Source organism: Ciona robusta, chromosome 9, assembly GCF_009617815.1.
Source record: "Ciona robusta chromosome 9, ASM961781v2".
NCBI classification, from domain to species: domain Eukaryota; kingdom Metazoa; phylum Chordata; class Ascidiacea; order Phlebobranchia; family Cionidae; genus Ciona; species Ciona robusta.
Window position 1 is genome coordinate 2,608,853 of NC_143243.1, and position 23,082 is coordinate 2,631,934.

General features: G+C 36.4%; 4 protein-coding genes across 6 annotated transcripts; all 4 read left to right on the forward strand.

The window, feature by feature from the left end:
- The first annotated feature begins 1,640 nt into the window (after positions 1–1,640).
- On the forward strand, positions 1,641–5,159 carry LOC149730808 (uncharacterized). The gene is made up of 6 exons (XM_089884073.1): positions 1,641–1,884; positions 2,480–2,686; positions 3,006–3,406; positions 3,934–4,035; positions 4,141–4,372; positions 4,680–5,159. The coding sequence occupies exons 1-6, from the start codon at positions 1,672–1,674 to the stop codon at positions 5,013–5,015; spliced, it is 1,491 nt and encodes a 496-aa protein (XP_089740199.1). The 5' UTR covers positions 1,641–1,671; the 3' UTR covers positions 5,016–5,159.
- A 3,671-nt stretch (positions 5,160–8,830) lies between these two features.
- LOC149730809 (uncharacterized) lies at positions 8,831–12,775 on the forward strand. The gene is made up of 6 exons (XM_089884068.1): positions 8,831–9,385; positions 9,790–10,019; positions 11,119–11,250; positions 11,406–11,473; positions 11,560–11,723; positions 12,212–12,775. The coding sequence occupies exons 1-6, from the start codon at positions 9,188–9,190 to the stop codon at positions 12,506–12,508; spliced, it is 1,089 nt and encodes a 362-aa protein (XP_089740194.1). The 5' UTR covers positions 8,831–9,187; the 3' UTR covers positions 12,509–12,775.
- Positions 12,776–14,197: 1,422 nt separating this feature from the next.
- LOC149730810 (uncharacterized) lies at positions 14,198–20,443 on the forward strand. 3 transcript variants are annotated; one of them, XM_089884011.1, is made up of 5 exons: positions 15,523–16,746; positions 17,029–17,675; positions 18,618–18,970; positions 19,708–19,840; positions 20,200–20,443. In XM_089884011.1, the coding sequence occupies exons 1-5, from the start codon at positions 16,595–16,597 to the stop codon at positions 20,400–20,402; spliced, it is 1,488 nt and encodes a 495-aa protein (XP_089740137.1). In that variant the 5' UTR covers positions 15,523–16,594; the 3' UTR covers positions 20,403–20,443. The 3 variants fall into 3 exon arrangements, with proteins under 3 accessions (XP_089740136.1, XP_089740135.1, XP_089740137.1); XM_089884010.1 differs by having other exon boundaries at positions 14,198–17,675; positions 20,206–20,443; XM_089884009.1 differs by having other exon boundaries at positions 14,203–17,675.
- A 1,421-nt stretch (positions 20,444–21,864) lies between these two features.
- LOC149730811 (SH3 domain-binding glutamic acid-rich-like protein 3) lies at positions 21,865–22,964 on the forward strand. Its single transcript, XM_089884108.1, has one exon. It carries the CDS (start codon positions 21,973–21,975, stop codon positions 22,249–22,251), a length of 279 nt encoding a protein of 92 aa, XP_089740234.1. The 5' UTR covers positions 21,865–21,972; the 3' UTR covers positions 22,252–22,964.
- The last annotated feature ends 118 nt before the right edge of the window (positions 22,965–23,082 follow it).

Here is a 23,082-nt window from a genome sequence, read left to right on the forward strand (position 1 = left end):
TTATAGCCGTCAATGTTTGCTTTTTGGTGACAAGTTTATGTACTTTTAAGGTGACTCTTCATATAGTATAACTATAGGGTCTATATAGTATAAGATCGCTCAAAGAATTATAAAATTGTATCCTTACGAGTCTTACGACACCCATATACTGTTGATAATTATTTAAAACACGACCGGGATTTTAAAATATTACGTGCTAAAAGTGTCTCGTCTTCCCTCACTCTACTATATACAGTAGTTCGGGGGAAGATGGGACATCTTTTAACTCGATTTTCTCGTCCTATTTGGTAGTGAACAAAGAACATTCAAAAAATTATGAAACTGTATCCTCACAACCCCGATAGACCGTTGTTAAATGTTCAAAATACGATCCGAATTTTTAAAATGTAACGTGCTAAAAGTGTCTCGTCTTTCCTAACCCTAGTATACATGTTTTTCTATATTTTAACTCTTAATGAGATACTTTAACATTATTTTTTTTGTCGTTGTTAATAATACTAATCGAACTCGGTGCGCGCTTATGTATATCGTAAAGATACTGTAGGGTAATCCTGTAACATTTTTATATGTTTACCACCAAAGGGGGGGGGGGTCGTAAAAAAAACTGAAAATGTGCTATACTTTACCCCACCCTCGTATATTGTTGTTGCAAATACAAGCCGTGATGCTATAATTAGTCATATAAAACCTGGCATAAACAAGTATAGTGTAATGAGCGTGTTTACGAAGCTATATCATTTGTTATCTTAATCATTTTCCAACGATTACTTATCTCTCTCGTTGTTCGGACCTGACGTCACACTTGCGTTATCCAAATAAGGTCATGCACGAGATAGGATAACTTCGACTGCCGTGCAAAATACTGGGAGGCAAAATTTACGAATTTCTGAATCGGTAGTAAAAATTCTGACACATAGGATACCCATAGTCATTATTCACGCTTCTTTGATTTTATTTTCGCTTCTTTATTCAAGTCTTCATTACGAATGAATGGTGAATGCGTTACAATAGTTTTTAACGATCAAAGTAGCTAATTAGAAAGCTTTAAAAACAGAATGGTTTCTTTATTATGATATTTTGTTGAAAGCCAGAAGGAGTTAACTCCACGTTGGCAGTTTCGACTCAAGCAAATGATGTTTCATCTGTCACACAAGTTGATATTGGTTGTTAAACTTGTTATTGCATTCAAGTCGCACAACATGTTTGTTATTGTACTGTGGGGTAAGATGGGACACCTTTGAAACATAATATCCAAACATCTCGATCGTATTTTAAACAACTAACACGTTTTTTTAAATAATTAACAACGGGCATTTTAACAATTTATTCTTTTTGATTTGTCGTTCCATTTTTTAGTAACAAAAATAATACCAAAACTAAATAACCGAATATCCCCACGCCTCTAAAATATCGTTGTTAATTGTTCAAAACATGGTAAGGAAATATGGAATTTGCGTGCCAACGGTACCCATCTTACCACACAGTTTATACTTTTTATATAGAATATAAAACCCATATTCCCCGATCGGGATTTTAACAATGCTTATTTAGACTCTCGAACTAAAGTTTTATAACTCTTTAAACATTCTTTTTTACTTTACTACCGGAAACCAGCAGAATAAAAAATGTCCCATTTTACCTCACCGTACAACAATATACAGCTACGGACCAATGTATAAAATATCCCATATCAGGTTCGATGAGGTAACTACATATCATTTACTATCATGTAGGTGCGGAACGATTACCGAATCGTTCTTTATCAACATGGGCGTAACTCTCATGGATACGAACATAATTAGTAAAGTAATCACGAAGATAACAGAGTTGTACTTATATAAAAACCACACGAAGATCGGACAGAGTCATATACTTTTCGTTGAGGTAGAGAGAACATGTAGAAATAGAAAATTACTAATTGTTTTTAGTTTATAGTTTTTTTTTATATTGTCGAGTTTTAGGTTAAATTATACGCAGCTGTTGCTGTATGATTTTTTCTATATTTGGTTATGAAGTTCGTTAGGTAGCATTTAGTTTAGGTATAACATCAGATATATTTTGTTATTAAATTGCTCACGTAAAGTTTAGGTATATAACATCAAATATATTTTCGTTGCGTAACGTACCAGCAGACTATGTTAAAAAGTTATTACAGATTAAGTAAACATGTACTACATGACCAATTAGCATAAAGTTAGCATTCATTACAAGACTTACGTAACTTAAACATGTACTGGACTTACGTAACTTAAACATGTACTGGACTTACGTAACTTAAACATGTACTGGACTTACGTAACTTAAACATGTACTGGACTTACGTAACTTAAGCATGTACTATACAAAACCATATCTAATTCTATTTAATTTTATCCCTATAGATCATATAGAGTATTTAAGCTTTACCATTATTTGGTATCCAGCATATAATAGTTATTGAAAAATGACAACCGAATTAATATTTGATTACAATAATAAGATGGCGATACCTGAGATCCAACCTTGCAGCACTCGTAAGGCGAGGAAACGTTTGTCTTTGGACGTTTTTTACACAAGAGTAATGAATGGCCATAAACGGGGCAGAAGAGCGATGGATGAGAAAAATGTTGCTGTTGAGAAACCAAGGCACCCATCGACACAATCGTGCAAAGAACCGATTTTTGACAGATTATTAATTTCAACCACGGTAAAAAATCAATTCACAATACTTTTTTAGTCTGTATTAAATTGTATAGTACTGGGGTAAGATTGGATATCCTGAATCCTGTATGTCCTGATCGTGTTTTAAAAATTAACAACGCTCTTTTAGAGTTTTGGGGCGTTACGGAAGCATGTCTCAACTTACCCCACCCTACGACAGTGATATTACTGTGTCTTATTTTACCCTATAAATCATTATTGACCCGTAAAAGCCTCGGGTGTTAATTATATGTTAAATAAACAAGTGTTTACTGCCTTTTGGGAAAATAGCGATTTTTTTATTAAACGTGTATTTTGACTTTCAGAAAAAACTCGAGTCTTCCGATCGATCTGGGAAGTGCTTAGCTCGCTGTTTGTCAACACAACTGCTGAACACAAGTCAGCATCGTGTCGAGGAAGAAGATGAAATATCCTTGTCTTCGGAATTAATGAACGCTAGTTACGGGACTGTGTTCAGTCCTATGTCGTCCCCAACAAGAAATCGCCATAACCGTAGCATTTCGGAAAGTTCTAAAAAAATGGGGAATTTCGGTAGCAGAAAAAAGATCAAAAACGCAATTGTTACGCCTGTGCGCAACGCACGAACTCGTATATTGAGGAAATTTTCGGATGGTGACGGAGAATGTTCTAACCAAGCACCTAACTCCATATCTGCGACCAAGAAACGGTTTTCCGCTTCTGTGACATCTCTACCTGTAAATTCGAGGTAATTATTCTATTTTCTATAAACTAGATAAACATCTCTATCCTCAGTTCGGGAAACGAGATTGACAAGAAATTGGAATGTTGTGTAATTCGGAAAACACTCGCGATTGTTCGGATATGAATATTTGCACAGTAATTGAGTAAACATTTTCTTTACGACTTACAAGAAAAAAGGAAATTGGTCTGGCTTGTCTCTCGCGCCCAGCGGCATATCGCTATAAAAGCGGTTTTCGAACCTGCTCAAACCAGATTCGAAATTTTCGAGCGCAGTGTTAGCTTAGCTGAGATACAATGTGCATACAAACATGCTGCATGTCAGTCAACGGTGGCAATAACTATGCCGGCCCAGGGGAGATGAGCGGAAATTTTGCAATTAAGTTTAATTGAGATTCATTACCTGCATATGGCATGGTATATACATTAACTAACTTGGAATGCTTAGCTGACCTACTTGTTTTTAATTCATCAGAAATTTATATATCGTTGTTTATAATACTTATCTGACAAAATGCCCATTGCAAAATCCAGCCCTGATCTCCACAATGAGAAAACCCGAAACGAAAATGAGTTTGGAGTCGCCAATATGATTACTACTGTTGTGAAGAAGAGGCGAAGTGACTACTTTCAATCGTAAGTATTGTAATATTTAAAACAAAAACAATGTGTTTTTTATTTAAAAGCTTTTTTTAACATGCATTAATTATTGTAATGTTAACATTGCTTTCTTTTTATCAGGTTGTCAAATTGGCGAAACGACAAAGTCACTGGAATTAAGACACTTCGGCAATTCCTCATGAAAAAAACGCGCGTTACATGTTTCCGAAACTTTTTGAAGAAAGAATTCAGCGAAGAAAATCTGGATTTTTGGCTCGAAGTAGAACACTACAGAAAGCAAAAGACAAGCAAACAAGTTAAACTGGCACACGCTATCTTCGATACCTACATTGTCGTCAATGCTACACGAGAGGTAAATACACTAGTTCTTTTGAATTGAATTCTTGAATTGGTCCGACAACAAATTGAATGGCACAATGCGGCAATTAATGAAAATACGTATCTTTGGTCTTGCATTGTGCGCTTTCATTTAATTAATTTTAATGCTCGTTAAATCGTTCGGTGACCTAATCGCTACAATGCAGTACTATAGTGCACTCCAGACAGACTGGCTACAATACTAATTAGTGCTAAAAAAACAACAGCCCACGAGCGATGTCTCTTATCATTAGAAGTATGGTTTTTATTGGCAAATATTTAACAAATGTCTTTTTTTGTAGATAAACATTGATGCCGGTACACGAGCGACTACGAAAGCAAATATGCAAAAACCAGACGCCACCACATTCGACTTGGCCCAAGTCCGAGTCTTCCTTCTCATGGAAAGAGATTCATTCCGTCGATTCCTCGACGCCGAACAAAAATCCTCGGTTGAAACTAAATCTTCCAACAGCAATGTAACAGCAAAGAAAACTGCAACGAACAAAACGAAAGGTGTTTCGAAAGACAAGAACGTCCGAAGATCGCTTATGAGCGAATCAAAAGAATCAAAATTTGCTGAAATAATTAACAGCGCTAGTATTACTGAAAGAAGAAAGCGTAAATTTTCGTCATAATTTCTAATTTTTCTTTTCTATCATGTTGTATTCTTCTATGCTGGCGAAAATATTTATGCTGTTATCGTTGTTTTTGAATTCTATTTACACTTGCTGTGCAAGATGGTTACCTATACTGTGAAATACATGCAATTCTAAATATAACTTTGGCTTGTTTAGTGACGCATACAGAAATCGGATTTGGATGAATCAGATTATTATGTAGCGACTAGTGAAAAATATTGGCCTTGTGCCTGAATGTGTTAGGAGAATGAATAACATTTCCTGTTTATGGACAACGTATACGAATATGCTGGACAACGAATGCTTTGTCTCCCATATAATGCAACCCAGTTCATAGTCATTGGTTTATATTTCCGAAGATTTCATCTCTGTTTACCGAGTACGGAAGAAAATGATAAGAGTCATCTCAGCGTATAGTCGCTAATGTAATAACGATCGACTTTTTAAAATCAAATTTACAAATATCTATATTACCATATAGCATGTGGTACTGAAGTATTGTATATACAGCAAACTGCAATGTCACCTCGCGTGCAAGTAAAGACAACAAAACGGTTTACAAATCCCTAAACAATTCCCTGTGCGCAATCAAAATCGGTCAGCTTGGCGCAAATAGTCCGCAAAAATATCCTTGCGTGCAAGGAGTCGAACTTCGCGTGCAGACAAACGATAGGCAAGTTAGGATAACATCTGCGAACGAAGGTCAGAGTCGCCTCCGGCTATATTTTGCTTAGATTACCGTCATTCTGCTATGTAATGTTTATATTCCTTTCATACACCGGGATACTATAGGTCGATTATCTGTGGGGCGGGCGAAAACATATTTAAGTTTTGTTGGAATTTATCAGCTATTGACGTCATGCTAAGTTGAAATATGCGAAGAGAATAAGTGTTTGCAACGAAACATCTGTCTTAAAATTTAATATTCCATAAAGCAAAATCTGAAAAATCTATAATGTGACTATATCAGTTATATCAATTCATTACGAAAATCGCAGATTCTTTTTTAAGACACATCGCTAACGGTTCCTATGCTTATATATACACGTAATGCGTTTCCATAGCGCTAGATCAACTTTAACAATCAATATTTAAAGAACATAATTCTTTGGTTTAATTAAAAGCCTGCGGTTACTTTTATGTCTCGTATAAAGCCAACTCATCTGCAACGCCACGTCGCTGCGCTGTATAAATGAGACAAGGCCATATTTGGCAAGCAGATATAAGGATTGTCGGAATATGAGCCGATTTAATGTCGGCCCACTCGACTACGTTGCGGGTCGGACCAGTTCAATTCTTGGTACTTGGATCAGATTTCAATCGATATTCACATTTTGAGAAGCATTATAATCGTCTTGCTCGGCGTCGACTTTGCTCTTGTAATACCTGTTCTGATTGGTCGATAGTAAAGGGCGGGTGTGGGTCGCCATTATATGAGATGGAGGCGACAACTTTATCGTGATTCATCCCATTGCGTGACATTCACTGGAAAATATTTGAAGCTGTGACGTTTTTTTTCGCCGATAGAATCGCATTTGTGTGTGGCGCTCACGCTATACAGCAATTACTGTGATGGTTACCGGCAAAGATACACAAACTCTCAAACGGCCTTGTTTACGCGAGGGGAGAATCACAACATTAGTTAGTGTCACGCTGGAGAAATGTACCTGCTGGTAACTCTGCCTTGCGTGCGAATCAAAGCGAATGACCTACTCTCACGACATGCGTGTTTGGTCGCTGACCGATCCCTAAACGCTGTTCTTTTGTTGTGTCGCGAAGGGCTTTAATTTCGAAGAAGAAACGGTGAAACCGGTATAGCGCTTTTCGCGCTCATGATCGTATTTATAGAAAACCCACTATTTGTTTCTTCATTTTCAAGCCGTAAACCACTGCGACACGATTTATTCGCTCACCGTTCCACAAGCGTCAGCAGCTTAACCAAGAATGCCACTTTCGTGTCAGCCGTGATTACAGCCTTGCAAACTTCGCCGCCGTTGTATATTGACAGTTCTATCCGATTACCGCGAATATTAATTAATCGGATTAAAAGCTACATAGTCGTGAGACAGAGCCGAGCTGGGCGTCTATCCCTTTCAAAACACATCTTAACCATTGGCCGGGTCATCCCTACCTTAAATCCGGATTAGACAAAAAAATAGAAAGTTGGTTTTACATTTTGAATAATTCCATTTTATCGCGAATTAAATCTGAATATGAAACGATGTCACACCTGCTTTACGGTTTATAAACACATCTGATGTTATCGCGGTATTGGTCACGCTTCCTGTACACCCCAACGAAGATTAAAATCAAGATTATCTTAATTGCAGTTTCTTATACAAACCGCTCGCTGTGAAATCATGAGGTCATGTTTGTTACACTGATTGGTTGCTATATGTCGTAGCTTGCCTGTGTCGTTCAAGTACATCAATAACCGCGCTTACATAACGTATTTTTTATAGCCTTAAGCGTCATGTAATGTTAACGACTCATTAATGTTTGTTTTCGGTACCATAGCGACTTAAATGTCAAAGTGAAATAATAAGACCCTGTCAAAAGAGGTTTTAATCTCTTTGGAAAAGTTAATACGTATACGCACATTGCTATTGGTTACTTCTTCAGTGTGTTACGTAATAAAAAAATAGTTGTTACGTCATAGTAACAGTTGCTGTCACTTTCTAGCAATAACTTTCATTACGAAATGAACTTTTACTTTGTTAAAATTGTTACTCTGGCGACCTCATTAACTGCGGCCCGGGGGCACCGGATGTGTGTCTGCTGTTACATGCTGTGTTCACAGCTGACCATACAGGAAGTTTTTTTTACTATCTGCGTTTTTACTTTTAATTATCGCAACACTTTCATTCAATAAAGAACCAGTATCGTTATTTATTTAGTGACCACTTAGCAGTCAGTCGTATATGCGGAGATGTTATGTACTTATTTGTTCATGGCGCTTAAAAAGGCAAGGATAGGCGTATATATATAATTGTGTCAAATATTAAAGAACACTGACAGTAAATTAAAATGACGGTCGAGTATTTTAAACTTAAATTATTACTTTGCCGAGAAATGTGCTTTGATTCGGTTTAATATTGTTCAAAGCTAAAATTCACGACGACTTTTTATTACCGTTACGTAAGATATATGTTTGATTTAGGATATTTTAAACTTGACAAAATAGAGACGTATGTTAGCTCGGCAACTGTATGTTATTGTCGAGTTATCTTTCTGTTATAGATTTTTCGTATTACTTTAGAAGTCACAAGTGCAAATAACTTGTGTTTGCCTTTTATTTAACGTCGTATCAGTCTTTGCTATAGAACGAACAAAACACCTTTTATTTTGCTATGAAACAAACAAAACACAGCTGAGCAAATTAGTCATCCAATAAGCCTTAACCTCATATCTATATGTTGTATTTATTTATTACCGTAAAGTACTATCATAGTAACCTTATGCAAACTGTGTTATCTAGTATTAGAACAACATTTTCGTAGTCAAGCGAAGATGTTTACTTTTAGCAGAAACGGACCGTGTTATCGAATGATTTTCTAATGTTATCGCAATTGTTACGTATATACGCGTAAATACTATACCTAAATTTCACCAAGAAAAAAAGTAAACTGGGTTTAAATTTTCATATTATTTAACACAAGCCTGTAATTCAAAGTTGCGTCTAACCCATGCAATAAGCAGTTAACTTATATATCCATAGTAGGTTAGGGGAAGATGGGACACCTTTTCATTCTATTTTCTCGCTTGGTAGTAAACAAAGAAAATGCAAAGAATTATAAAAGCGTATCCCCACGACCCCCTAGACCGTTGTTAATTGTTTAAAACATGATCAAGACATTTAGACATTGTGTGCTAAAGGTGTCCCATCTTCCGCCACCCTACTGTAGTACTGTGGGGTAGCATGGTATTCGTTAGCGACCAAATCCCATATTTCCAGATCGTGTTTTGTACGATTGACAACTGATTTTTAGAGTTGTGATGATACGGTTATTTAATTATGTAGTTATTCTTTGTTGTCTAACGGGGAAGAGAAAATGAAAACGTGTCCTATCCTACTGTACTATATTTTGCAACTATATTTTTTTGTATCTCCATAAGTTTTAACTCTATCTTAGTTTTTTTTTTGCAGATTTGTAAAACCCTAACAATATATGATGCACGATTTGTCGTTGAATAATTCAAAGTTTGCGACAATACGTGGAATGAGACGTTGTAGACGAATGTCAACCATGGGACTTCCACATATCGACGCAAAAATGACAGACAAGGAATTTAAAAGGCGTCTCAGCATTGGAGAAAACTCCAATTTTCGAACAGTGGTCCGAGATGTTTTTCAAGAGCAAAAATTGGTAAGGCTTGATGTGAGAAACAATTGTAACTGTTTTTTTGTAACATAGTACTGTGGGGTAAAATGGGATACCGTTAGCACCCAATTTTAGTATTTTCTGAACGGTTTTAACAATTGACAACGCTCTTTTAGAGTGAATATTTTTTGTTAACCACCAAATGGGGAAACTGTTTCATCTTACCTCATCCATACCCATTTATTTGGTATATGGTAAACAAAGCATATTATCGTATCCCACTGAAAGAAAAAAACAATTGATAAAATATGATTTGAAATTATGGGATATAATGGGACAACGGTATTCATCTTACCCCACACTAGAAATATACGTATTGATAATTGTGTCACATATGTGCGAGAAATATCTACATTATTTAATTATTTCCTTCTTTACGGATTGTAAAGGGAATTCCAACTCAACCTATGGCTTTATTCTCCCCGTCAAAATTGAGGAAATCGTGTACACATCCTAAACACGAGAACAGGCGGACGCCAAGCCAGAGCCATCCGATCTCAATCCCAGATGGACGGAAGAGAACTCTAGAGGAGAAAAAGAAAGAAGGCAATTGCGAAACTGGATCTCTCTTTTCCCTTTCCGAGGACTGCAACCATAATCACGAAAATGATATATTCAGGTTAGTAGACACGTGACTCAGATTGATTTTATCCAGCTTAATAAATAACTTTAAATTTACTATAGCGTTTGTATACCCTTGTTTTGTTTGCCGTCGCCTTGCTGCGGGTGTCTTAAAAAAGTAGCGTCGACAGATATGACGTCAAGCGTGTTTTATATTTCTCAAACATTAGCTTAGATGTGGTTTATCCCTGTGTATGACGGTGGTGTATCTGTTAACGCCCACGATGCATTACTAAACCGGTAGTTACACGTCAACCAGTCCTTTGTTTCAAGCGCTTCCGCTTATACTTTATTCGTTACGTATACATGTTATTACTACCACCGACTAAACAATACCTGACGTTACTTTATATTACCGGCTGTTGGTGGTAACAAGTATTGTGGCAGGATAGGTTATCGCAGAATTGGAACTATTACTGTTTTAGTGTATCATACATAGGCTGGAGGGAGATGGGACATGTTTTTATTCTCTTTTCGCGTCGCGTTTAATCGTAAAAATGTTTACACTAGCTATAAAACCGTAGGCTCCAAATCGGTTTTAGTAACTTAAAACATTCAGATTTCAAGTGTATTCCATCTTACCCCACAGTATTATACTCCATATTACGAGAGTCGTCGCAAATGTTTAATATTTTGATGTATGTGTACTAAAGTTATAGTCGAAAGTGCGACGCGTAAATTGTAACACCTCGTGCCCGCAGTTTTATAAAGCCATGATGTAATTTTCTCGCTTGCTTTGACGCGGTAGGCGGCCACGGTTGCACTCTCCCTTGTTTCTGGCGATGCCATGCAGGGTCAAGGGGTCTCATGAGAAATAATAGGTTATTCCCTGTGATATACCGCGCCTGCTTGCAATATATCGCTCCTTTCTTTAGCGCTTTGGAAGAGAGAGGCTTTTTGCTCGGTCTGCTTATTCGACCTTTAAAGAAAAAGGCAGTTGTCGTCGGCTTTTGTCGTAGGATTGACAGCGGTATAAGCCTGTCCACGCTGCTGATGCCGCAGTATCTATTGTGTTTTATCCAAGGGTAGAACAGAGGGTGTATGGACGTTGTATAAAGGTTTTATGTGAGTTATAAAATGCCCGTTAATGTCGACAGTCTTCACACGATGGATTTACCAAAAAAGAAACACAGAAGAGATTCCGACTTCTCGCTATCCAAGTTGAGCAATCCATTATCTGCATCTGTTGGTTCAAATAAAAGGAGACGTCGAAGTGATATTATACAAACGTGAGTTTCTTTTGTCACGATTTGCTAATTTACATTAATTTGGGCAATTAGCCTATTATGGCATTATTCTATTACGCCATTTACTTCCTACTTAATCTTTAAAATGTGTATGCCATTGACAAGGGCGTGTGTTTACAATTGCTTTGTTATTACAGACTCTCCGCCTGGCGAAACGACAGGAGCGCACCTATCAAAACATTACGGCAATTTTTAATGAAGAAATGTAAGTCTTTTAACGCTTATTGTGACCTAAATTGATGCTGACCAATTATGTCCACCGGTCTTACGCCGCAATTTCCTTTATTTCAGCACGAACGAATTTGTTTCGTCAATTTCTAAAAAAAGAATACAGCGAAGAAAATTTGGACTTTTGGTTGGAAATTGAAGAATACAGAAAAGTAAAATCCAACAAACTACTTAAGGCAGCTACTATCATCTACGAAAATTACATCGTAGTCGGAAGTCCGCGAGAGGTACTTGTTTAATTATTCATATAGTACTGTGGGGCAAGATGGGATATGGTTAGTACCTGAATCCCATATTTCCTGATCGTGTTTTAAATTCTTGAAAACGCATTTTTTAAGTCGTATGTACAAAATCAAGCTAAAACAAGAGAATAAAAACAAGCCCTATCTTACCGCACCCTACTATGACACTTTAGTTTAATGTATATGACACCAAAGGCACCAAAATACACTAAGTAAACTGTGTATTATTCACTGTGTTGCTTTTGTACAATGCAAGATGTGGTACAGCTGGCTAGCGTTGACAGGATGTATTATGTGATTAAGGAAACAGGTTATATCCGTTGAATACAGTTCAGTCAGCATTTGTCATATACTCCATAAATAATACCAACTCCAACATACAATATCGATAATATGACTTTTTTTCCAAGGAATTATCTATATTACACACGTAATTTACCAGCATTATAAAATTTACTATTTTTATAAAACAGATAAATATCGATGCTGGTACACGAACTGCGATCGTAACGAGTATGAAAGATCCGGATGTTACTACGTTTGATCTTGCCCAAGCAAGAGTATTCCTCCTTATGGAAAGGGATTCATTCCGGAGATTTGCCCTGAAAGAATCAAACACTTCCCCTAGCAAGGAAAAAGCCCCAAAACGTGATGTTGCAAAGGAAGAAGCAGCAAAGAGACAATTTTTCAGCTCGGAAAACAAATCAAAGTTTTCTGATATAATTCACCCCAATATCACACAACGTCGGCGGACAAAGACTTCTGTTTGAATCCAAACATTGAAATTGATTTTATTTATTTATTTATTTATTCCACTTTACTGATTTGTTCTTGTACACTGTCTTCAGCACTTTGATTCCTTTACTTTGATTTCACGAGGACATATTTTGCGGCCGCGGTTCTTTATTACATGATTTATCTCGCCGGTCGAGATTGGACAATTTGAATTTAAAATGTAATCCTGTTACATATGTCACATTTTGTTGTTGTTTATTTGGAGAACACAATACATGTTCGTTTACTGCGTTTGTTATAAAGTGAACTCTTTTTACCTCGCCGTAATATTATGTTGTATATTATAAGATCCTACCGACAAGGCGCCTGGAATTTAGACATGAAATTACACAATTTGGTCAAATTTAAACACAAAGGGGTCGCGTTTATTTAAAATCTATTATGACCAATATTGTATTTGTTAAGGCATTTTCGGCAATCATTACTATAGATTATTGTTGACTGTGGTTATACATAACCAGCCTTGTCCTTTCCAAACCAATTGAATGTTATTTGTACTACCACACGCTGAGCATGGAGTTACAACGCTTAACATAATATCATATAAAGTTAATGTAAGTATAAGAGCTCGGTTATCACAACATACTACTTGAACGCTATTGTTGTTACACCAAATCGAGAGTGTGCACAGAATAAAAGAACGTAAGAATAATATTAAACGACTTATAGTTATTATTCTCTCGAAACCCTTAAGCACGTGACAGAATGTCAATCACGTGGATTAGAAACTAATCCATCAGCTAATTGCATCGTATTTTTCACTCTCTTATTTTAATTGATACCAATTTATATAACGGTACCAATTATTATGGATTATAGACAATGGATTTTAACATTTTAAACGTCTTGTGGTTTTAATTATTTCAAATGCTTTGTAATGAAAAATTGTCGAACGAAATTTAAGAATTCAACCAGACGTAGCATGCGGTACATAAAATGGCATAGTGTTCTTGCTGGTACAAAGCTAAGATGAAATCATTTAGGTTTTAGCTAACGCATTGTATGTTGTATATGTTAAAACTGGGCGTATAGATTTTGGAGTTGTGTCAACATTGAATGCATTACCTTGGGGAAAGATGGGACACCTTAAACACATATTTAAAAAAATTAACAACGGTCTATGTGGGAGTCGTGAGTATACGGTTATACAATTCATCGAATGTTGTTTGTTTAGTGGCCGGCACAGTGGCAAAGTGGTTAGCGCCTGCCTGCCTGTAACCCACCGCCAGAGGTAATGGGTTCAAGGCTCGGCGCTGCTACCATTGCGGGCATATGTGTCCTTGGGCCAAACACTTAACGATAATTTGAACAATCCCGTGATCACTAATGGGTTGACCAAAATAACAAACATAAATAAAATAAAAAATACCCACAAAATTTAATTACCTACAAAGTAACATAGATGGTAACTCGTATGACTGTCGTTTTCTGGCCACGAGAGAATAATGTGGTTTACATTCATACCACCAAAACCAAACGAAAGGTGTCCCACCCCCTACTATATACAGATATCGGCGTATTCAACAATTTAAAATATATGGGGAGGGACGAAAGCAAGATCGACAGCGCCACCATACGATAGAATTTCACAAACCGGCAACCTATAGTATATAGTGCTTAGCACAACAGCGACTGCGGTTGCTGGTCTGTGCTGGTCTGTGAATGAAAAGTTGAGCTGTTTTGATTTAGATAGGTGTTACTACAGTTTAATCAAATAAATAAAGTAAAGTACTGTGGGGTAAGATAAGATAATGTGAGCACCTAAATCCTACATTTCTAATCGTGGTCTAAACAATTAGTAATGTTATTTTAGAGTCGCAGGGCTACGGTTATAGAATTCCTTATATACTCTTTGTTTACTACCGAATTAAAAGTCCCATTTTACCCCAGCACCATACCATATTTTGCTTTGAAGTGTAATATGTCTGTGCGACATGTGATGCTAAAAATAACAGTTTATGATCAGTATTATTCAATTACATACGCGTCGGAGAAAATGTTTATTTGGAAAGCTGCAATTACTAGAACATTATATTTGTGATGATAAACTTCTTTGAACTAGCTGTAAGACGTAACCCATATCAAAAGTATAGGTCTATATACAGAAAGTGCTGATTAAACACACGATTAAAGAGAACGCGGCATTTTTGGTGGTATGTGACAGCGTTAACTAGAAAATAGCATTACGAACACAGTTCCTCGTATAGTGTGTTGACACCAAGCGATGGAAAGCTTTGGAACCACGAGGTATACACAGTGGCTTCCAGTTATGTAGAATATGAATTCTGTATAGCTTTAAGTTCTAGGAAGCAACCAAGCGTATTTATACTTGTGTTTTCCAGGCGTAGAGAGAATTGACAAATACAAATCTATTTGCCTAATCGTGCATATCGAGCGGTGAATTTGGATCTAATACAAAATACATGCGTTTCACTAAACCGTTGCGAACTGCTGTTCTGATGCTCATTTTGCCATCAATTAGCTTCTGAATAGTTTTGCCCGTGAAGTAACAAATTGTTCCCATATAAAGTAATGTATATATTACACGTTATATGCTTTGATACATCTTAAAGTTCGTGACGTTGATTTGGCGACCCATTTTAACTGTTATTTAATAACACTCAAATTGTTGGTGTATTGCCAATTTTATCGATTATTCAACTAAATCAAAAACTCAAATAGCGTCCCATTTTTGATTTGTGACCCCGAGCACTGTACTATTATAAAAACAAAAACATGTACCATCTTACCCAATTAAATATAGATGTGCGGTGTATATTTCATTGTCATTACATTTTTGCTCGTGTGGTTTGACTAATCTTAATCTAAAACCTGTGGTTTCTGTAATGGGCTGATGTTTTCAAAGACAATTGAATATCGTCTAGTTACAAAGCGAAAGCGCTACATTTGTACATTTTATACGACACATTTTTCGAACACATTTTTGCATTTACACTATACATTTGTTTATTAGTTACTGCGGTTTTCGTAATTGGCCGGTATTTCCCGAGACAATCAAATACCTTCGGGTGTAGAAGCGAAAATGCACTACATTTTTGCATTTGATAGAATTTCGTCTGAAGCCAAAGGCGAAATGATTATTATAGTGCGGGCGGGGTTTTCAATTCAGACACCGCAATGCTGTTTCTGAAGTAGTTCGGTTTGGGCATTGTAAGGAAAGAGAGAAACTTTATAGAGAGTTTTGTAATCTAGTAAAAGTGTGTAAATAGGTAATAAAATCAAGCAGTAGTTTGTGCAAAGATTTCGCGCGGAAAAAAATTAAACTTGTTTACAAATATAATTTTAGCATAAATATGATAAACTGTATATAAGTTAAGCTGACTTTTGTGTCGCTATGAGGCCACTTGTTTAGATTACGTGCTAAGAAAACGCGTCATGCATGCGTAAGGAAATGTGAACTGATATCACGAAAAAGGCAAACAGAGTATGTGACGTCAATAAACGCTTGGCACTTATCAGTGAACGTACTACACGTACCTGAATGGGAATTAAGTTATAGAGTGGATTAATTCAATAGCACGTGTAGTGTAGCCGACAAGGCAGCAGGCCACGGGTGGTTAGCTATACCGTATAGTAGGATAGTTAAATATATTGACAGGTATTTTTCATTTGAAATGTAATATGGCTGCTGCTTATTTAAACGACCAGTTGAAACTGGTTTCCTTTAAAAATATAAACAATAATATAGCTACTAGGCAGCGACTGATAACGCCGGAAATTATGCGGCGTTGCAGTTAGTTTTGTACTACGTTGTACCAAAGTGCGACCGCTAATAGACTCTTTGTGTCCTGTATTATGTGCTAAATGCGTGACCAAACACATCACCGCACTTAAAACGCATCAACCGCGTTTAAATATTCAAGCCATTGCTGTTTAGGTTAACCTACATAGCATTATGTATGGAACTATAACATTTTGTGGCTTTAAATATTCTGTGCCTAAATTTATCAGTATACTATATACATTAAATTATAACAGTATACTTCTTAATTAAGATAATCAAGCTTTTAGATAGGGTAATTGTGTTACATTGTGTTACGATGAGTGTGTCTTTACAATGTAGGCACTGCTTTACTGTGGATTTCTTTCCCTTCTGTGAGGCAATTACACCGAAAACACATTTACTGTTGGCTAAGCAATGCGTGCCTTGTTCCAGTGCTTTTAAAGCTGGCGTTGCCGCGACTGTCAATGGGTCTGTCATTCGTATTTGCAATCCTAATTTAAGCACCTATCCATTGCCCTTGTCAGACTGCAGTCAGTGCAATAAACTACTCCTAAACGGTATTTTGTCGTACATAATTATAGTTTGTGTGTGTACAGTTGTAATGAACGCGTGGTCAGTTTTTGTGTGGTTACATGCGAAGCGCCGACGGCCTCAAATCTACCTAAAACTTTCGCTGACTGTCTCTGATTTACTGTTCGGTGCAATTGTCTTGCCGGAAGCAATTTACAATTTAACCTACACATTGTATAGTGGCCACACGGAGTATTACGACTTCTACAAGATAACAGATCGGTCGCTGGACCCAGGAAGCTACTGGCAAAGTTGGGAAGCATTATTCACACCAGCGCATGCCAAGTTTTCCTTCGCGATAATGTTCATTTCTCAAGAAGCAAGTTTATGCAGCATATTGCTTTTGAACATTGACAGGCATATTGCTATTGCCAATGGCATCCGATATGCAAACATTATTACTAACAAACGATGCTTTATTATAGTTGGCGCAATGTGGGTCGGTGTTATCACTGTGGGTTGTCTTAGCACATTTTTAATGAGCGACTACCTGCTGTTTCGGATCAAACCCTCCGCTCTGTTTCTACCCATGCCCAATCCTATTAAAGCGAAACACTACATACATATGATGCTGCTGGCTGTCATACCAATGTCCGTCGTATTCTTATTAAACGTTGGTGTGACGGGTTACACGTATTACAAATTGAACGCAAGATCAGAAACAGTGCCGTACACAAACAGTGGCAGACATGGAAAAAGGAAATCGACAGTTGCTTCGTTATCTGAATCAACGATGCTATCCGCAGCAGAATCAACTGTCTTTATGGTTTTGACAGACCCAGATGGAAACACCATCGGCGTAAACGAAAATATTTCATCCCCGACAGGTTAGTATGGAATTATACGCATGGTAGCGTGGGGGAAGATGGGACACCTTTAGCACATAATATCAAAATATCCTGAGCGTGTTCTAAACAATTAACAACGGTCTATGGGGGTTGTGAGGATACGGATTAATAATTATTTAAATTTTCTTTGTTTACTACCAAATGTGACGACCAAGAAAATAGAATAATAAGGTGTCCCATCTTCCCCCACCCTACTATAGTACTGTGAGGTAAGATACCATGATACTGTTAGCACTTAAATCCCATATTTGTTAATAGTGTTTTGAACGTTTAGCAAGGCTCTTTTATTGTCGTGAAGATATCATTATAATTTTGAAAATATTCTTTGTTTACTACCAAATGGGACGTGGAAAGAGAATGAAATCGTGTCACATCTTACCCCAACCTACTATTATGTATGTCTGGGTAACGAGGTCAATTTTTTTGTATTTCTAATGTATTGTATTTTTCATGGATGGGATCCTATGGCAAGACACCAGGGGCGACCTGTAGCTGTTGTTTACATCACAAAACATTTATCATTTTGTGTCACAACGAAAACGCGCGAATTTTTAAAATACTTTTTTTTGGTTTTTTATTCATGGATTAATTTCATATTTCTGTTTTATATATATATAGTAGGGTGGGGTAAGATGGGACATATCCAAATTCCTGCTGTTGTGAACAATTAATAACGGTCTTTGAGTCTTCGGGATACGGTTTAATATTTTAATATCATTTGTTTGCTACCACCAAACGAGACGATAAAATGGAATGATAAGATGTCCTTTCCTATACTCCACTTTACTTTACTTCCATATGCGTCATTTTAGTCACAACGCTCAACAATACTTTAAACTTTGGAGCCTGCCTTGCATTTAATATCCGGAAGTTTGAGTAATCGAATTGTCCCATTCAAAACTTTTGTATTTTTGTATACAGATGGTGACAATGTATTTTCTTCAAAACGACAAAGAAGTGGCTGTTGGGGAAGTGACGTCAGTGAAATCCAAGTATCCAGCAGCAAAGAGGATATTCAGTCTGTTGGACAAAACAATTCTTTTTCAGAAACAAAACTCACTCTAAAACCTGATAATTTATCCCAAACATCGCCGGGTGTCATCAGTGACGCGCACGCGCCGAATCGTGCAAATGATCATCGGCAAGATGGTTCGAGTCTTGTCACACATAGGTTGAACTCACATACATCTTCAATACTACCAAACTACAATTCGTCTCCGCGACAGGAACAGCTGTATGGCTCGACCTCCAAATTAAAGAGGAAACGTAGAAAGGTAATATATTAAACTCAATATTCAAGTTTCCACTTTAAAGAGCAATATTAAAATGGTCATCACATATTTATATACATTGATGCACATCCTACTAGAGATCAAACCTAGAGAACCTCGTATCTCTATGTAGGTCGTGATTGATGTAGCAATATGTACACATGAGAGCTGATTATGTATAAGGTACTGCGCGAGTTGTAAGTTCAAAGTAGAACAATTGTAACCTTTATTGTCCCCAGCTACTAACCTCTTTAACCTGAGTGCCGGGTTTATGGTGCTTTATTTAAATCAGTGTTATATCAAGGAAGATTGCCCTTTAACCACAATATGACTCAAATACGCGATACGCAGATCAACCACTTGTCATAACATTATAAAATTTCCGAAAAATAATAACTTATTCAAACCGTAGCCTGTACCATATTTTTTCTACCGAAACTGTGACATGACCAGTAACGGGCCAACCGCACATGTTAAACATATGCTATACATTTGACGCAGTTTAGCCTCTTTATTTATTTAAGCCTTCCGTATAAACATATGGATTTTAGTTCTATGTAATCGGGAAACCATCGTGGTTTTCTTATAAATTATGCATTTGCGCGTTCGCTTTGTTTAAAAAAATATACAGTATTACTGGTATATTTATAAGCACTAAAATATTGTCCGAATAAAAGATTTTTTCCTTTTTTTTATAACATTGTTTTTTTCTTTATTGATTATCGATGTTTTTCACCCAGCCGCAGGACCTGGAACACAAACAAGCCAACCGTACCCTTATTCTTATTCTACTGATTTATACAATGTGCGTTTTACCATTGGTGATTGTACTCATTATTAATTTATTCGACGACGATCTGTTGCAAGGCAAAGGTATGATATCGTTAGGTAGCTTGGGGTAAGATGGTCCATGTTTTTATTGTGTCCCGCCATTTGGTAACAAGCAAACCATATTGTTCTGTGGGGTAAGATGGGATATACCGTTGGTACCCCAAGTTTTTTTTAATAATTAGGAACGATTTTTTATTGTCTGGGGACTGGGGTAATATAATTCTAGAATATAGAAGTCGTGATGATACGGTTTTATAATTCTTTTTGTTTTTTGTTTAACTATAAAAAATGGGACAAAAAACAGTATGAAAATGTGTCTCATTTTCGGCGCCCCACTATATTTAGCAATATGATGTTATGTTATTACCTTAAATAACTAATTTATTTAACTTTTTTTGAAGTTTCAGATGGTATTTCAAAGCTGGAATCTCGTTCAATCGCACTAACGGTTACCGTCGGACTGTTCATGACGTCATCATTATGGAACTGCATCATTTATAATTTGCGCAACCGAGATTATAAGCGCTCAGCTATGAGCCTTTTAAATGGATTACGTTTTCGGTTTGTAAATATTTGTATCACAACGCCCACATCGTTACATTGAAATCATAAGTTACACGTTCCATAATAAATATAAACACTCTTTTTGTGTTGCCTTCGTTCCACAGCTGTAGCTTTGTTCGAAAGTTTTGTTGATGTGTTGCTTTTTTGGCTGTATCGAGGTTTAAATACTTTTATTTTAAGGAAAATGTAAAATGAAAATCTGCAGTAGCCCAATTACGTTTTTCCTACATTGCTCACCTGCGTCACAAAGATCATTGTTCTACGTTAAGAACTAATAACTCCCCGTTTTTACATTCGAAACATTCATTGCACATGGTGCATGCGAAGAGATTAAAACCATTTTAATCTCTTAGTGCATGTATTACCAAGGAATTGAAAATATCGACGATGTTGGAAAAGCAGCAGGTGAGTTCACTCGTATACATGATATATTAGGGTGGGATAAGATGGGAAACCTTCAGTACGTAATATCCAAATACCCTGATCGTTTTATACAAAAACATAATACTCTGATCGTTTTTTTTTCAAATGCCCTGATCGTTTTACGCAAAAATACCCCGATTATTTTATAGCCCCTAATTACCGTTATAAGGGATTGCCCAAGGACCTACGCTACCAAACTTGCAGCCTCGGTATCTCCCAACGTGGTATCTCCTAGTTAACTATTTTCACCGGCCTGCAGTTCCCAACGAAAACTAGCATGGCAGGACAAAATATTTTGTTGCAAGTACACAAAATTCTGCGTGCGAAATACATGAAATAATAAATTTATCCCATAACTGTCTCGCAACTAAAAATGGAAACAAAAACGGGCACATGTCACAGCAACTAGTTCCATGGCAAGCATGCCAGATCGTGCCAGATAAAAGCGTTTGCGTTATTTCCACACATGTTTGATTTTAAAAATTTCAGCGATTAGTACGTCACAGATACCATCATACAAGTTATAGTTGCTCGACAATGAATGCAAAGCTTGGGGTTAGTAGGTTACAACAACCGCGTGTAGCAGTTAACACATGCGTCGACACATACAGTACGTTTAAATGTACAAAATATCAGATTATAATAAAGCAGCCGAAGCCCGAGATAGTATATAGAAAAGTTTTCAGAAAAGGACAGACATGCTTCCGCGTTTATGCCTTTGTTTATAACTCGGCTCTTGTCAAGAAGCAAGTGCTCTCGCCACATTCGCCACGACAATCCTAATGTAGAAATTGCGAAACTTTGCGTGCCAGCAAACTGAAGTGATAAGTACTTTGGGTTTTAAATGTTAAAAAGTAAATCGAGGAAATCAACTATAGCAAAAAGTGAACTGCACGGTTAGACAAAATGTACTTATCAGGAATAATAATAAATACAGCCAGGTTATGGCAAATTTATGTTCATCCTTTCACAAAAACACAGAAATTGTCACGAGTTGATCGCGTGGACTGTTATTATGTAAATACTTGACGAAAAATGCAATGAGGCCAATGACAGCTGCTTCGTTTTAATTAGTTACCTCACAAGTTACTATGTTTAATATGTAACTTATAACGTTTTCTGATTATATTTTTTAGCACAGTTGCAGTGTTGTTGTAGCATTCCAAAAGCTTTACAAAAAATTAAACATGACTGTTACTTTTTACTACTCCAGTGTATCAAGCAGTATGGAAATCAAAAAGAACCAACAAAAAATTGAAATGATTCTTTCCAGCAAAAAGATCGATTTTAAAAAGCTGGACATTGCAATGGATGAAGATGCGAAAAAACAAATGCGAGAAATAGTTGGTAATCATAAGGCTCTTCCACCTCAGCTGTGTAATGGGGATCATTATTGTGGAGACTACAATGCTTTTGAAGCAGCGGTTGAAGAAGAAACCCTTGCAGAATTTCTGAAACTCAAATAATGCAATGTTTAATTGCAGTCAAAAAGGAGCTTCCTGCTGTTTAATTGTATGCAATGAAAAGACTAAAATTTACAAACAGAAAGTTGTTTTATCTTTTCTGATTGGCAACATAATGTATTTGGACTTAAAAATATGCAGTATATATATAGTATAAATGTATTTTTTGTTCTGATTGATATAAATTGTTATAAACCTTCTGTTGTTCTGTCAGTGTTTAAACTTTGGATAATGGGATTTGTAATGTCACAGATTTAAAAGTGTGTCCTGGAGTTTTGGATTTTACCCATAAATATAATAAGTTTCAGTAACCTTTAACAAAATTTCAAAACAGGCCTTGAATATTCAAGATTTCTCTATTAGCCTGAATAAAATATCTTTTCACAAAAAAGCTTTTCTATATATATAGAATATATTTCAACTAGACGTGCCACCAGTGCTAAAATGTCACTCTTAAAAGTTTTAAACTGCCTTTTTTTGGGTAAGCCTGTGTGTAGTTGTATTTTGACCTTTTATTTGCGCAATTTTAACTAAATGATGGCAATAACAAATTTTCTTGGCAATTATTAGTGTAGAAATTGTAGTAATTTAATTATCTGTCCTTTACTCACATGTTCGTTTAATTGGTAGTATCTATGTGTTTGCACATTCGAAATTGAAGGCCTATATAATTATAATATACGGTATATATCATTATGTATTCTCTATATTCTAGATATACTGTTAGGTTGAAGTAGCATTAAATGTTGGTAAAATTCATTGAAGTATTTTTTATTTTATATATATTTTTTGATACCAAGCTCAAGTATAAAGATTAAAACTGCTCCTTTCTGT

Coding starts and splice junctions, on each gene's coding strand:
- LOC149730811 (XM_089884108.1), top strand. CDS start 21,973: ATGACTGTTACTTTTTACTACTCCAGTGTATCAAGCAGTATGGAAATC.
- LOC149730809 (XM_089884068.1), top strand. CDS start 9,188: ATGATGCACGATTTGTCGTTGAATAATTCAAAGTTTGCGACAATACGT. Junction 11,474..11,559: donor GCAATTTTTAATGAAGAAAT/GTAAGTCTTTTA, acceptor CCTTTATTTCAG/CACGAACGAATTTGTTTCGT. Junction 11,724..12,211: donor TAGTCGGAAGTCCGCGAGAG/GTACTTGTTTAA, acceptor TTTATAAAACAG/ATAAATATCGATGCTGGTAC.
- LOC149730808 (XM_089884073.1), top strand. CDS start 1,672: ATGTATAAAATATCCCATATCAGGTTCGATGAGGTAACTACATATCAT. Junction 1,885..2,479: donor GTCATATACTTTTCGTTGAG/GTAGAGAGAACA, acceptor TACAATAATAAG/ATGGCGATACCTGAGATCCA. Junction 3,407..3,933: donor TCTCTACCTGTAAATTCGAG/GTAATTATTCTA, acceptor TGCAAAATCCAG/CCCTGATCTCCACAATGAGA.
- LOC149730810 (XM_089884009.1), top strand. CDS start 16,595: ATGAGTGTGTCTTTACAATGTAGGCACTGCTTTACTGTGGATTTCTTT. Junction 18,971..19,707: donor TAAAGAGGAAACGTAGAAAG/GTAATATATTAA, acceptor TTTTTCACCCAG/CCGCAGGACCTGGAACACAA. Junction 19,841..20,199: donor CGATCTGTTGCAAGGCAAAG/GTATGATATCGT, acceptor CTTTTTTTGAAG/TTTCAGATGGTATTTCAAAG.